This window comes from Cyrtonyx montezumae, unplaced genomic scaffold (assembly GCF_038088225.1).
Source record: "Cyrtonyx montezumae isolate F1298 unplaced genomic scaffold, pur_monq_1.0 scaffold_4, whole genome shotgun sequence".
In the NCBI taxonomy this organism is placed as follows: domain Eukaryota; kingdom Metazoa; phylum Chordata; class Aves; order Galliformes; family Odontophoridae; genus Cyrtonyx; species Cyrtonyx montezumae.
The window spans coordinates 8365698-8379181 of NW_027072045.1; the positions used below are offsets into that span (position 1 = coordinate 8365698).

Below are 13484 nucleotides of genomic sequence, written 5' to 3' on the forward strand. Positions count from 1 at the left end.
TAACCTGAAACTGCCAGTATCATTCCAAACTAAACATTTCCCTTCATCTATAAAAGTGAATTCATTTTAAAATACTAAAATCTGCTTTCTCTACAGGCCTGCTAAAGCTCTTAAAGAAACTCTACATGCTTTGCTTACAATCAAACAGGTCACAACACATTCAAGACAACATTCAGAGAGAACACACAAAAGCACTTTCATTTCAGCAAACATTTCCAACTTCCTGCCTTCTGTGGCCCTCCAGACAGCAGTTTTGAAGAGTCAAAATTACATTTCCTTTCCTTCTTCCTGTCCTCCTTTGAACTCACAACTGAATCATTTTGTTATATAGTTTCCAATAGCTTGTTATTTGTCTGGAGAATAAGCCAAAAAGATTCTCAAACACACACATACAAAATTAGGAAAAATGTTATTGCCTAGTAACTGGGATTACATAGGGAATTCAGTTGAAACATTTTGTTTTCTATTCAATTATTTTTTTTCCAAGCACAACTGGTTTTGGTTGTAGCATTTTTTTCAGTATTTTACTCCATCATTTGCTCCACTTTACTTCCTCAATCTTTTGCTGAATGTCATCCTTGGATTTGTAATTTTTATTGTTCCCCCATTATTATGATCTCCTCTTTCCTCTTTCTTATGCTGTTTTTGTTCTTCCTTCAATCACACAACTCCTAGTGTTCTGACACACTTCTTCCACACATGCTCATTTCTCCTCTTCCATAAAGAGTAACCAGTTCTGAACTCTCCCATTCCCTACTGTCTGGGAAGTGTAAGTGTCAATTCCCCTATTCTGGTTGTATACAGAAATAGAACAGCAATAAAAACGTTGACTGGGAATTCTCCTACACCTGAGGAGATAAATAACATTCACTCCTGGCCTAAAAATTGTTCTCTTTTGGAAGCCACTGTTTACCCAATAGGTCCATACACACTTCCTAGAAGGGAACAGCATGAAATCAACTAAAATTCTGATGCAAGTCTTTTTATCCTAACATTCCTCCAACTTTACAAAATTGCAGCCACCTTCTGCTAATACATTTTTGTGCAACTCCTCAATTTGGCAAAAGCACAGAGGAGTGACAGTCAGCTGGATTTCCTGGCTGCAGGTACAAACATTGGCTCCTCTCCCCTGAAGGAATAAACTGCCTCCAGCAACCTGAGAAAATTCACACTTTTCTAGCAAACGGAAAAGACTGCCAACATTTCTTTCTTTCTCCCCACCCTGGAGGTACTGAGCTACTGCCAATTAACAAAGCATTTCCCCATATTTTGTCATCCCTTTGAACCTTTTCAGGACTTTAGAGGAAACAGTTTTGTCTCTATGTAAATCTATTCAGTGAAAACTGTAGTCATAAAAAAAAAAAAAACAGGACAACTGCAGCAGAAGCCCCTAGATAAGAGAATCTTGTTAGTTTGTTTGTATTCATTACCTGAAAAAGTTAGTATTTAGAACATATCTGTACAAAAGCCAAGAATGATCTAGTTGCAATGGAAAGAAGAAATCAGGGAGAGTAAGATATGGAACCTGCTTTGGCTGGGGGGTTGGACTCGATCTCTTGAGGTCCCTTCCAACCCCTATGATTCTATATTAATTGCATATGAAATAAACTACGTTCAAAAATTCCCTAAAGTGGTGCTTATGTTGCTTTTCATGCAACTGCCCACATTGCTACAAGTTATTTCAAACGAATAATTTTCTATGCAGAGTAAACTTACACTATATTTTAAGTATTAATTCTCAAGTTCTGCTGGTCTTTCCTTGAGAAACGGGGCTAAAAGCTGAATATTATTCCTACAGCATAAATATTCCCAATGTTTAACGGCAAAGAAACAATTCAGAGCTGGGGCAAAGGGCAGAAGGTGACCAATCTGAGTGTTAATATGAGACAAAAAAGAAAAGCTTGTCTTCTACAGTTCAGTTTTCATCTATCCAGAAACACAGTAAAATACATGCAGAACTCCTCTCTCACCGTAGTCAAAAACATCCACTCAGTTGCCCGAATAACTGCATTATTACGTTAAAAAAATCTCATGGATGCTATCTTTACAAGATAGGTTAAAAACTCACAAAATCAGCTTCAAGTTTTCCCATTTCTTGTTTGTAGCTTCTCATTCGACTGCTGTACATTCCCCGACTTTGAGGTGGGATCTCTCGGACTTCAAGCTCCATCTGCTCAAGCTACCAAGTGAAAAAAGAGATATGTAAGTTAAAGTGATAATTAAAGCAAGGAAGAATTTCTAGTGGAAGGTGTCGCTGACCACAGCAGAGGAGTTGGAACTAGATGATCTTCCAACCCAAACCATTCTATCATTCTATGTTTCAACTTCATGTTCACAAATACCAAGAAATATATTTTCTTTATAAAGAAAAATGTCAACCCTGTAGACAGTACAGCGATAAGCTAGAAAAATCTTTACACAGCCTTAAGTCAACAAATTAATGACAAAATGGGTATTATTAACACTTAAAAAAAAGATTCTACTTAAACTTTTCTGGATTTCAGTTTCAAATGCAGTGAACACATATGTAAGCATTGTGCAGATGTCCTATCTCCACACAGTTGTGTTGTTTTACAATTGAATTTTATTTATTTTTGTATGCAAACACATTTTATACAGAGATATATAAATGTATAAAATTTTATCAACCAACAGCCTCTTTGTGTAATAAAGTAATTATTGTATTTTCATGCTTACTCAGCAGCTTCAAGTAGCCTGAGCTTTCTGAACTGGCTGCATAAATCTACATCCCAAATCTGCATGCAGGTATGCTAAACAATCAGATTTCAGAGTTTTAAAATGAAAATATTGTTCAAGAACTGGTACACACTTGAATGCATAAAGTGTCAGAGAATTTATCTGTAAAATGGTTTTGCTGTTTATTTTTGACATGCAGAACTTTAAGGGGCCTGAAACACAAGAATATGACATCAGGTTACAGAAAATCAAAAGGAGTTATAAACCAGGGCTGACTTGCCTGCTAATTACCTGCCCACTGGGTTAAGGAAACACCTTCACACAGTGCTGGCTCTTCAGGAATTCTGTTGTGCACAGCTAAAAAATTCCTTACCTGTTTTGAAAATCTTTCCAACTTACTTTAAAAAGATAAAAGAATTGGTTGCTATAAGTACCTGAAACAATATTTACTCACCTCCTACTGATCTCAGCTGAGCAATACAGAATTGGAATAGAAATGCCTTTCAATTAAGGTCCCAAGCTTCTGGTTACAGGTCTTCACAAGGGATAGTTATAGTTTATTCCTATGTAATCACTAGCTTACACTTTGAGATTTCATCCTCATAACATAAAAAAGCATCTGAATTTAATCAACTGAATTGCCAGATACTGGAAAGTCATTCAGCCTGGTCTATCCTGATTATACAAAATGGTATTTGATAATAAATTGTAAAGCTAACTTTAATTAAATAGTCAGTAATGAACTGAAACATACAAAGCCATTTCTAGATCTACCCAGCTCTTTGGTGCAGGCTTAACTTTCCAAAGGGGTATTATATATTAAACTCATAGCCATAGTGAATGGTTAATTTCTTATCATTTCACTTCAATAGACTTTATCTTGAATGTTCCATAACCATAGAAAACATTTCTCTTACATCTATAGTTATATGTGCAAGACCAGGATATTTTAATGAAATCTCAATTCTTTTCTATCAAATAAAAATGAAGCCATCTCTCAGATGAATACCACTTTTGCAGCAAGGATCAGACCACAGTTCACAGTATCCAAAATCCTCATTCTAAATAGTCAGTATCAGAGTGTAAAGTCTGAGAGACACCTGTGATTTTTCTGAAAGCATTACAGGCAGGGATGAAGAATCCATACTTGAGTTAACCAAAGTTTCAAATCTGAGTTTTGCTTGTTTGTGTGTGTGTATGTGTGTGTGTGTGTTAGCAAGAGTTTAAACAGGTATACTTTGAGGCTGCAGTGATAAATCTCCATGCCAGTACATGCTGAAGATAGTGGTCCAAGCAAATGTGAATCTAAATACAACCTCGTTTTATGCTTAAGTTTGTGTGACAACAGTCATCTTCCTTAAAAACTCAGCAAACAAATCTCGCAGCTGCTCTGGTTTGGCCTCACTCAAATACTGCCAGAATATACGAAGGAAATAAAGCTATTAAATAGCAACCAAACGAGGGCTATGACCATGGTGAAGGATGTGGAGGGCAGGAGGTTTGAGGAGTGCTGAGTACCCTGGGTTTGCTCAGCCCAGAGCAGAGGAGCTGGGGGAGTCCTCACAGGGCACACAGGGGCAGCACTGAGCTCTGCTCTCTGAGGACAGCATCAGGGTCCGAGGGAACAGCATGGAGCTGTGTGGAGGGTTGGGGGGTTAGGGAACAGGTCTGCACCAGCGGGCAGTGAGCATGGAACAGGCTGCCCAGGGCAGCAGGCATGGCACCGAGCTACTGGAGCTCAAGGAATACTTGAACAACACTCTAAGACATAGGGATTGGATTTTGGGTGGTCCTGTGTCAAGTCAAAGCTAACTCAATCCTTCTGAGTCACTTCCAATTCAGCATATTCTACAGCTCTGTGATACTCTGCATGGGATGCACAAATGACAGGATTTCTCTCCAGAAACCTCTTACTCAGAAGCTATGGTTTTACTAGGCAGCCTGGGAGTAATGTTTTGGTGTCAGTTCTGCATACAGATCAAATCAATTACGCCAGTGATGCTACCCAAACAAAGCAGACAGTGTTTCAAAACAATCAGTGGATAGTCAATGTAAATAAAATATCTCTAGAATAATGTTTATAATACTTGAGTTATTTCCTAACCAATCAGGAAATAAACCAAAACAAAATAAGCCAAGCTTTAATCAGACATGAAGAAAAAAGCAAACCAATGTCCAAAAACTATCAGTGGCAGAGAATTAGGATTATTTTGGTTTTCTAGCATATCCTTTCATTTAAAAGAGGATCTTAATCAGTTCTGTTATTAGAAGGTTTGTTCAAATTGATTTTAAACCCAAGCCCTGACATTAATCACAAACATCTAAGATAATTACTTAAAGCCAATAATTGAATTAAGCACCTGTCTAGCAGCATTAGCAACAAGATCTAAAACAAAAGCGTGAAAGAAAAGTCAGTATATGAAATCAAGATCATTAGGATGAAAATGCATATATAGAGATTTAGTTTTCACTCTCGTAATAAATACAGACGTAGATGAACTTTTTCTGACATAAAAAGAAAAGTAATGAACCATTAACTCAATTTCTGTTCCTTCCAATTTTACTTTGATTAGAGAACCAAATTTGAACAATTTTTCAACATAACACCCATGCTGCAATTTCCCTGTAGTGCAATGTCTTTTTTGCCATGTCAAGTTGCAGTGAAAAGGAGATGAAAAGCACTTCTACGTTCTTATTTCCCTTCAGCTTTTTGAAAATGAAAGTGCCCCAAAGGCCTTAACGTATCTTCAGAACAGCCTCATGACACAGACAGTAATTTCACTGTATTTCTCACTAAGAATGTTGAACGAGAGAGTTACAGCATTTTATCATCTTCAGGTAAGTCTGCAGTGGAGTTGCACCAAGATTCAGCTTTCCTGGTCCTATTTCAATGCTCTGCGTACAAGACTAAGAGACTAAGAGATCAACCTTGAGACTAAAAGCACCAGGCATATCAACACATTAAAAACCTTTTTCTTTCTATGCCACAAACTTTAGAAACTGATTTTCAATATTACCACTCAGTAGTCAAATCACTAATTCAAGGTATTCAGTGTGAAGAACTGTCACACTAGTGGAACCAATTTCATTTCCTTATGCCAAAAATCAGATTACATTTCTGACGTCAGATAGACCAAATAAGTTACATTTGCAAACAAAAAACAAAAGCAGCTTTAGGCAAAGAATTATTGGATATGGGGAAATAAAATCCATCTCAATTGTCACCTACACCTTTGCGCAGCTATTCCACAGCTACAAAACTTTATTTTTATACTCCATCCACTTGGAATACAAGACAAGTTGTACTGGAAACAAAACAGAAAAAGACATAGGTGCTTCATGTACATTGTTTTCTTCCATCAGTGTGGACCACTAACTAATGTTCAGTTAACATCTATGCTCTTCTCAGTAACTCAAACTACTTTTAGTCCTTTGACATCAAACAGCTAAATACCTTTTGTCTCACTTGAAAACAAGTCTTATTACAAGATGATTGGACAGATTAAATCAAGCAGACTTATGGGTCCAAAAACATATATTAGATATGGAAACATTTAGTTCATTTTTTAAAGTATAAATCCTTATCCACAACTCGAAGCCTGAAGCAACTTATAGTAGCTTGCAATGATAATACAAGATTTAAATCACTTAACACAAGATAACTTTTTTTTAATACATTCCTCTCTAATATTTCATATTCTATTACACTACTATTAAGAACTTTTAGGGCATCGTGCAAGTTAAATGTTACCACTAATGATAACTGCTTTTCCCAGCAATTTACGGTTAGCTTGCAAAAAGCCACAACGTACCAGTTCCCTTGCTTCTTCAAGCTGCTTCTCAATGTTTGCAACCATCTGCTTCTTCTCATCTGAAAAACAGTTTTGAAGATACCACTATAATTGTGTTCTTGCCATGAAAAATATATACTATTATTATATATACACTATATAGCTGGTAAGTTAGAACTTGTCAAGGGATTCATTGTGTGACATAAACACATACTCCAACAGTCACATTTGCAAATTAAAAAAAAGAGGGAGAAAGAGAGAATGGAGAATGCTTGGAGCCTTTCTGCTTTTCTTGTCCAGTGCTTGCTAGTTCTGAAAGCAACTGTCAGCTGTAGGAGTTCTGCCTTAGTAGGTATATGCTGGCTGTACACAAATTCATATGAAAAAGCATATTCTGAAGCCAAACAGATAAACATTTATGGTTTAAAGACTTATCCTATTTATTAGAAACATTTAAGATGCAAAAGAACAAGCATTCCAATTACAGTGAATCCAGGAGCAGAAGATTAATGACATCTGTACTCCTTTCCTCCTTACACGGAGTCTAAAACCCTGGTCCTTTTGCTTCAACAAGAAATAATGAAGTGTCACAAGAATCACAAAAAAGACCACCTTACAATAGCAGTAAAAACATAATTTAGTAATAAAAGTTGAAAATAAAAAAAAAGAAAAAAATACTATAGTCTGTTATATGTAGTAATAAGGTAGAAATCTGTGGATGCCAAGGCAGTAATCAGTAACAGAAGTCTTGAAACATAAAGCAAAATGTGCCCTTGAAAAAGCCTCCCTTAAAAACAACAGAACTAGTCCACAAGGACTATTTTGCTACAGAGATCTTGACAGAGCAATCCCAGTGTAAGCAAGCTGAATTTCAGGTGAGTCCTCTTATTAGCATTACAAACACCCTGCATTACATTTGCATAGGCCTACCCATCTATCTTCAGCTTCACCAGATCGAGTCTCTACCACCTCTTCTAATTCTCTTTTACCCAGTACACTCAGCACTCATTGAGGGGTAACACACGGTCTATCCTTCTACAGTTACATACACTGGAGCTCTGCCTTCAGGGGGATCAGGTTCAGGATCACCTTTCCACCTAAAACACAGTGCAGAGATCTTTGCAAACAACAGACATGGCATGGACTAGAAAAACCATCTTTGAAGGATTCACCATCCTGTGTGTGGCAGCTTCTCAACAACAAACTATACAACGTGGGTTATCACCCAAGAAGCTGCTATGGCACTGTGGAGAAATGAGCAACTCATTTCCAGTCCAAACTGAGACTATTACCTGGTCCTTGACTAAGCGAGAATTCCTCTCAAAGAAGCCCAAGTTCTCAAGAACAGACAGTTGGAATGTTAGCACACTCTTGAGACAGGAGAGGATAAGCACGTGGCCCAGTGACAATGAGGTTCGCTGGAAGCTAAAAGAGACTCCATTTTGACTCGATGATATCCTGCATGAGCAAATCAAGGTGTCTGTAGGTTGCAGCAGTAAGAACTAAACAGAACGTCTCAAATAAAACATGGTCAGACAATGATACCCTCTGAGTAATGAGAACTCTGCCAGCAAAGCAAGTGAGAAGGAAGCACTGGAATCCTTTGAAAAATAAAATGTTAGTGCTCACCTTTAAATCCTCACAGAGCTTCCCTTCCCATCCTTGAAAGAGGCACAGAATTTCATCAAGTTATCCTCTCTACTACCCTGAAGCCATGGAAAAAGACCATCTTCCTTGGCAATCTTGAATTCACACTGCCATGTCCGGCAGATTCTACTACAGCAGATGAGGGAGATTTTTGTTTCTGTGCAGCACTTTACATTCTCTTCTAACAACGTCTTTCATAAATTTCCCACCAGATTCTCACAACAGCACTCAAACCAGAAAAATTAATGGCTAGACATTTATCTTCTGAACATAACTAAACCCAAGAGAACCTGCTACTTCTTTGTCCATACATTTCAATTCCCCTACTCAGCTTTCCAAAACACCTGGAAGCATGCAAGATGCCAACGGACCAACAGAAAAACAATATAAGAGATAAAATGCACAGTACCATTTTATTGAAGTTGAAATAAAATTACAAATACAGCAGCAGAAAATAAATGTACTATAGCAATTTCAGTACATCCCTGAGTTCTACTGGATTACAGTTTTCATACACATTAAACAATTTTATATTCCTTAATTTCAGGGGGGGGGGGAATATTATTATTCTGAAGATATTTCATGCTGTTCAAATTCTGCATATAGTTATTATTACATGAGTTACCTAGCATTTCACTGAATACCCAGTTACCCTATTGCTGGGCCCATTAAAGCCCAATACAGTCATTTACACTCACCAGATGATTTATTGCACATAAAAATACAAATTCCTCTGCCAACTCAACTGCTATTAGTGTGATTTGAGTATTAAGCTTCTGATTCTCTGTGCTATTTGGACAATGGTGATGTTTTCCATTGCCAGTACATGAACACTGCAAGGAATCTGTAACAAAATGTTAATCAGCCATTGAACTCCAGCCCTACAGAAACATCCCAACTCTTTCTTTAGTCCTCAAAATGCATAACATAATCACCTGCATCCACTCTGGATATTTAAGCAACTCTTCCACCTAGGACTGCCAATACTTCTAGGCCTGCTGTTGATGCCAGCAAAAGAAGCATGAAATGCTACAGCTGGATTCATTCACATAGCTGCAGTTCTAATGCTATGTTCAGGAAACAACCACTATTTTTCCACAGTCAGAATGCCCACAGAAATGGAGGACATGACATCCACAGGCTGACATGCTCAGAGACTGCACAGTAAGGGAAGCTTGCTGCAGATCTAGTAGATCAGGACAAACAAGCTGTGATCCAATTAAACATTCTTGTATTACTGGTGTGTTACCCTGCTGTGTTTTATAGCTCCCAATCTGCTTACTTAATTTCTTCTAGTACACTTCCATCATATAAAATGCTGAACATTTTTTTTATATGCATAACTTTTAATTCAGAACTGGTAATATCTCCTAGAAAAAAATGAAAAACAATCTTCCACCAAAGATATCTAAATTCAGAATGTAATTTTTGCTCCTGCACTGTCAGACAGAATGCTCTTAAGAAAATGCTGCACTTGGCTTGTATTAACTTCACTGGTCAAATAGGCAAACAACGAGTAAGTATGAAGAATGGAAAAAGAAACTAAGGAATCTGAATAAGGATTGCAAAGAATCCTGTATGTGTACGCAAGGTTGTATCACTTTAGTAAATGCTGGCTTTATTTATAACATTTTCCCCTGTTCTTTGTTTTGCCCTTGCATTGGGCATTGTTAAAGAAAGGCAGATAATCTACAAGTGTAGAAAGGTAATGCACGTCTGACATGAACTTAAAATGAATGAAGTTTCATTGCTTGTGGAATCGCTTATTTTTATTAGCACATGCCGAGGAAGAAACCAAATGACAAAGAACTTCAGTTTGCAGTCCACCTGCAGATTTCACTACGCTGGCTGAGGTGGTTTACATGTTCACCTAACACCACTTTGCCAGAATTTACTGTCCAACAGTAAAGACAAAAGGAACAATACATGGATTTTTTTCTTCTTCTTTGGGCTGTAAGATTGGGTTCCAGAGGCATCATAAAGAGCCAGCAGTGAAACAGAAACAGCAAACACCATTACAGGGATATAACAGTAAATTAATGGTAGAATTTTCTTCAGTTAAACCTGACATACAGTGCTTCGACTGCCCAGTAGCCAAGATGCAGGTATCACATATCAGCCCTCCAATCAAAAAACATCACCACACAGAGGCTATTATGATGTAAAAGGCTAAATATCCCAATCTGTACTGAGAACATTTTCTCTCAGATAAAGCAATTAAAACTGATATAAACGTTTGGTCAAACACAAGACAGATGTTTCTCAACAACACTGAGGAACATTAAGAAAACACAGCAGTCAATGATCTTCACTCTCCAAAGACCTGCAGCAGCATCCCAGGAAATCTACTTAAATACCATTTCTCAATTTAAAACATTTTATTTAATTCTCCAGGCGGTGTTTGGCTCAGCAGAAGATATTTCTTCCTCAGACGTTCTACTGTCCCTGTTGCTTATTGTTTCTGCAGTACCAGAGCGTCCTTGTTACACTTCTTGCTGAACTATTTATGCCTTTGTGACAACAGGATTGTTTGTTGAGCCAGTATCCTTCTAGAACGTAAGACAGCATCAAGCCCTGTCAACACTGAATGCAGGAATATTAGCAAAATAGTTAACCAGTATTTCTCCATTTCAACTGCACATGAAGCTTACAGCAGGTCCATCTTGGGAAGAAGAAGGAAATAAATCTGTCACTAGACTTCAGGAGATCTCTGTATTATTCAGGAGTAGCACAAGTCCTTACACTTCTCATCCTGCTTCTTCCAGCGTGGAGGAAGAAGGCCATCAGTAATCTCTCTCAAATCACTGCTGCTGAAAAATGCCACCTCACGTGCATCTCTCCTCACGTCCCCCTCCCACCTTGAATCATAATCCTCTTTCTGAGGCTCTCCAACCATCTCCACAAGAACTAACTGGAACTTCTGGTGATGAAGAAGTTTTGATCTTGCAAATATTCCTAGTAAGAAACAAGGGAAAAATGTGCATTTAAAATATTTCTGCTTAAAGTGTTCAGCATAGTCAGAGTTGTGTTTTTGCCTAGCCGGGTGGTAAAATGCCTCTACTAGCTAAGACTGCAATTTAGTTTAAAGTCATAAATGAACATTTTGCAGAAGACAGACAGAACAGTTCTGAAAACTAAAGCACTCTATCCATAAATGTACAGAGCAAAAAGAAGCTATAATAAAGCAAGGCAGCCTAAGGTATTTAAGACCAGCCTCAAATACTAACATGGAAAATATAGCTCTTAAAATAATAAATTAGCTGTTGTATTATCTAGGCCATTCAGCTCAATACCAAACTATTGATCCAAAAGGGAACATGCATTCCTTCTCCTCTGAGAGGATAGTAAATTCTAAAAAACAAAACAAGAAATCACCAGAAAAATATATATATATATTTCTAATGGCCATTCAAAGAATCATGATTTCAAAGCCTCCTGCTTCCAAGCTACGTAACCAGTGAAGACAGTGCTCCTTATTAATTTCATATTTAACCTCCAAAGTCTCCCTAGTGTATAAGGAGGCTGACTTCGAAGAGAGGATTGTGGAAATCCACTACAAGCAAAATATTCTTCCAACTACAAAAATGATAGTGATGACTTCCTTAATCTATATAGTTAGGAAATCAAATCTCCATTTCTCTTCAACAAGATGTCTTTGAAGCGCTAGCAATTTTCAAAACAAAAGGCATGGTTGTATGTACGATCTTTTCCTGTACTCACAAGAGCTCCTTATACCTACCCTGCTTAAATACGAACAGCTCTTTTTGAGGCAGGAGAAAAAGAAATGCTGCCTAGATCAGGTACATCACAGTAGTAAAGAATTAACTGTGTCTCTTCAGCAGGTAGCTGTAGAGGCTATTTGCACGTTCAATAATACTTCCAGGTAATGTCAATTATATCAGTTCTAAATCTCAATCACAGGAATGCAATCTCATAAGTACCTACAGACTGTGACTGAATTATGCCCTGATATCTTCTTTTGCTTTGCTAAGTCAATGATGAGGCAAAGCCTCCTGTCCTTCCACCATGCCTGTGATGATGCACTGAACCCCAATTTATCAGAACTCCTATTTATTAGAAGACCTTCAAATGTCTTGTCACAGAACTAGATATAACCTCCCAGAATCAAGCTTGACAAAGTTCAAAAAGCATCTGGACAATGCTGTCAGAGGCATGGTCTGATTTCTGCACGGTGCTGTGTGAAGCCAGGAGTTGAACTTGATGATCCTTGTGGATCCCTTCCAACTCAGGATATTCTGTGATTTTACGATTCAAGAATCAAACAGATGTTTACTGAAACATGGACATGGTTTAGTAAGAACTATTGGTGACAGGTGGATGGTTGGACTGGATGATGGCATAGGTTTTTGCCAATCCTGGTGACTCTAAGATCCCTGTTGATTCATTTAAAATGCATTTTGGACCTCTGAACTTAATAATGCACTGAGATTTGATGTTACGGTTGATCACCTATCTCAAATTCTCTTTAGAGAACTTAGTTCATCGCTTCACCACCTTAAAAACAAGACGTTACACTTAAGTCCTTCAGTCACATAGAGAAGCATACCACCAGCATGACTTTGACTCCCTCTTCATATTATACCCACTCCCACGGTCTAAGCATCCTAAAACTTTGGGAAATCTGCACAGAAAACAGAGGCAGAGAACCAGATGCAGAGGTTTCACTGAGGTGAGCTATGTGAGGAAGAGACGAGGAACCCAACTTCTCTCCGTCTCATTCTGGTGCACCACCTTAGAGCACTGATTCGTACGTGTTAAATTCAGCTACCTGGTTACTGTCTCCCTCACACGAGCAGACACGACTGCAGGGATACAACACGCATAAGACCACGAGCACAGCAGCGGGTGACAAACACCCTGAAGTGCACAAGCACCGATTTCTTTGAGTCACCACGGCTTCAAGTGCTGTAACAGCAGGCAGCCAAAGCGCTGATTCGGATTAAACCGCGCGCAAGCTCAGCCTATGCACCTGCTCCGCCTAACCGTGAGCGAGGCCCGGCCCCGCAGGCACGAAGCGCGGCTCACAGCCACAGCCACCGGCCCACTCCGTGCAGCCGGCAACTCCCGGCCCCGCCGCTCACCTCCGAGCAGCTTGGGCACCCTGCCGATCCTGCCCGTGATGTCGGCCGTCAGCACGGCGAAGTCCTGCTCGTAGCTCTCGAAGTCGGACGACATGGCGTGGGTCGGCCCGGCGGGACAACGCCGCCGCTCCCCGCGCGAAGCCGCTTCCGCGTTGTGCTCCCCGCAAAGCCGTCCCCCACCGCCGCGGGTTCCGGCGCACTGCCCGCCCCTCAGCTGCTGTTTCCCAGCGGGCCCCAATAGGGAGAG

The 13484-nt window shown here is 39.0% G+C and overlaps 1 protein-coding gene across 4 annotated transcripts in view; it reads right to left on the bottom strand.

The window, feature by feature from the left end:
• The window catches only part of VTI1A (vesicle transport through interaction with t-SNAREs 1A), a 250660-nt gene extending 237235 nt beyond the window's left edge, over nucleotides 1–13425 (bottom strand). For 2 of the 4 annotated variants that reach the window (XM_065746653.1, XM_065746655.1), the window contains exons 1-3: nucleotides 13238–13425; nucleotides 6510–6568; nucleotides 2069–2179 (exon numbers count right to left, since the gene is read on the bottom strand). In XM_065746653.1, coding sequence (XP_065602725.1) covers nucleotides 2069–2179; nucleotides 6510–6568; nucleotides 13238–13331 — 264 coding nt within the window. In that variant the 5' untranslated portion in view covers nucleotides 13332–13425. The remainder of the gene's footprint in view (nucleotides 1–2068; nucleotides 2180–6509; nucleotides 6569–13237) is intronic. The other 2 variants (XM_065746654.1, XM_065746656.1) reach the window with 1 other exon arrangement.
• Between the last annotated feature and the right edge of the window lie 59 nt (nucleotides 13426–13484).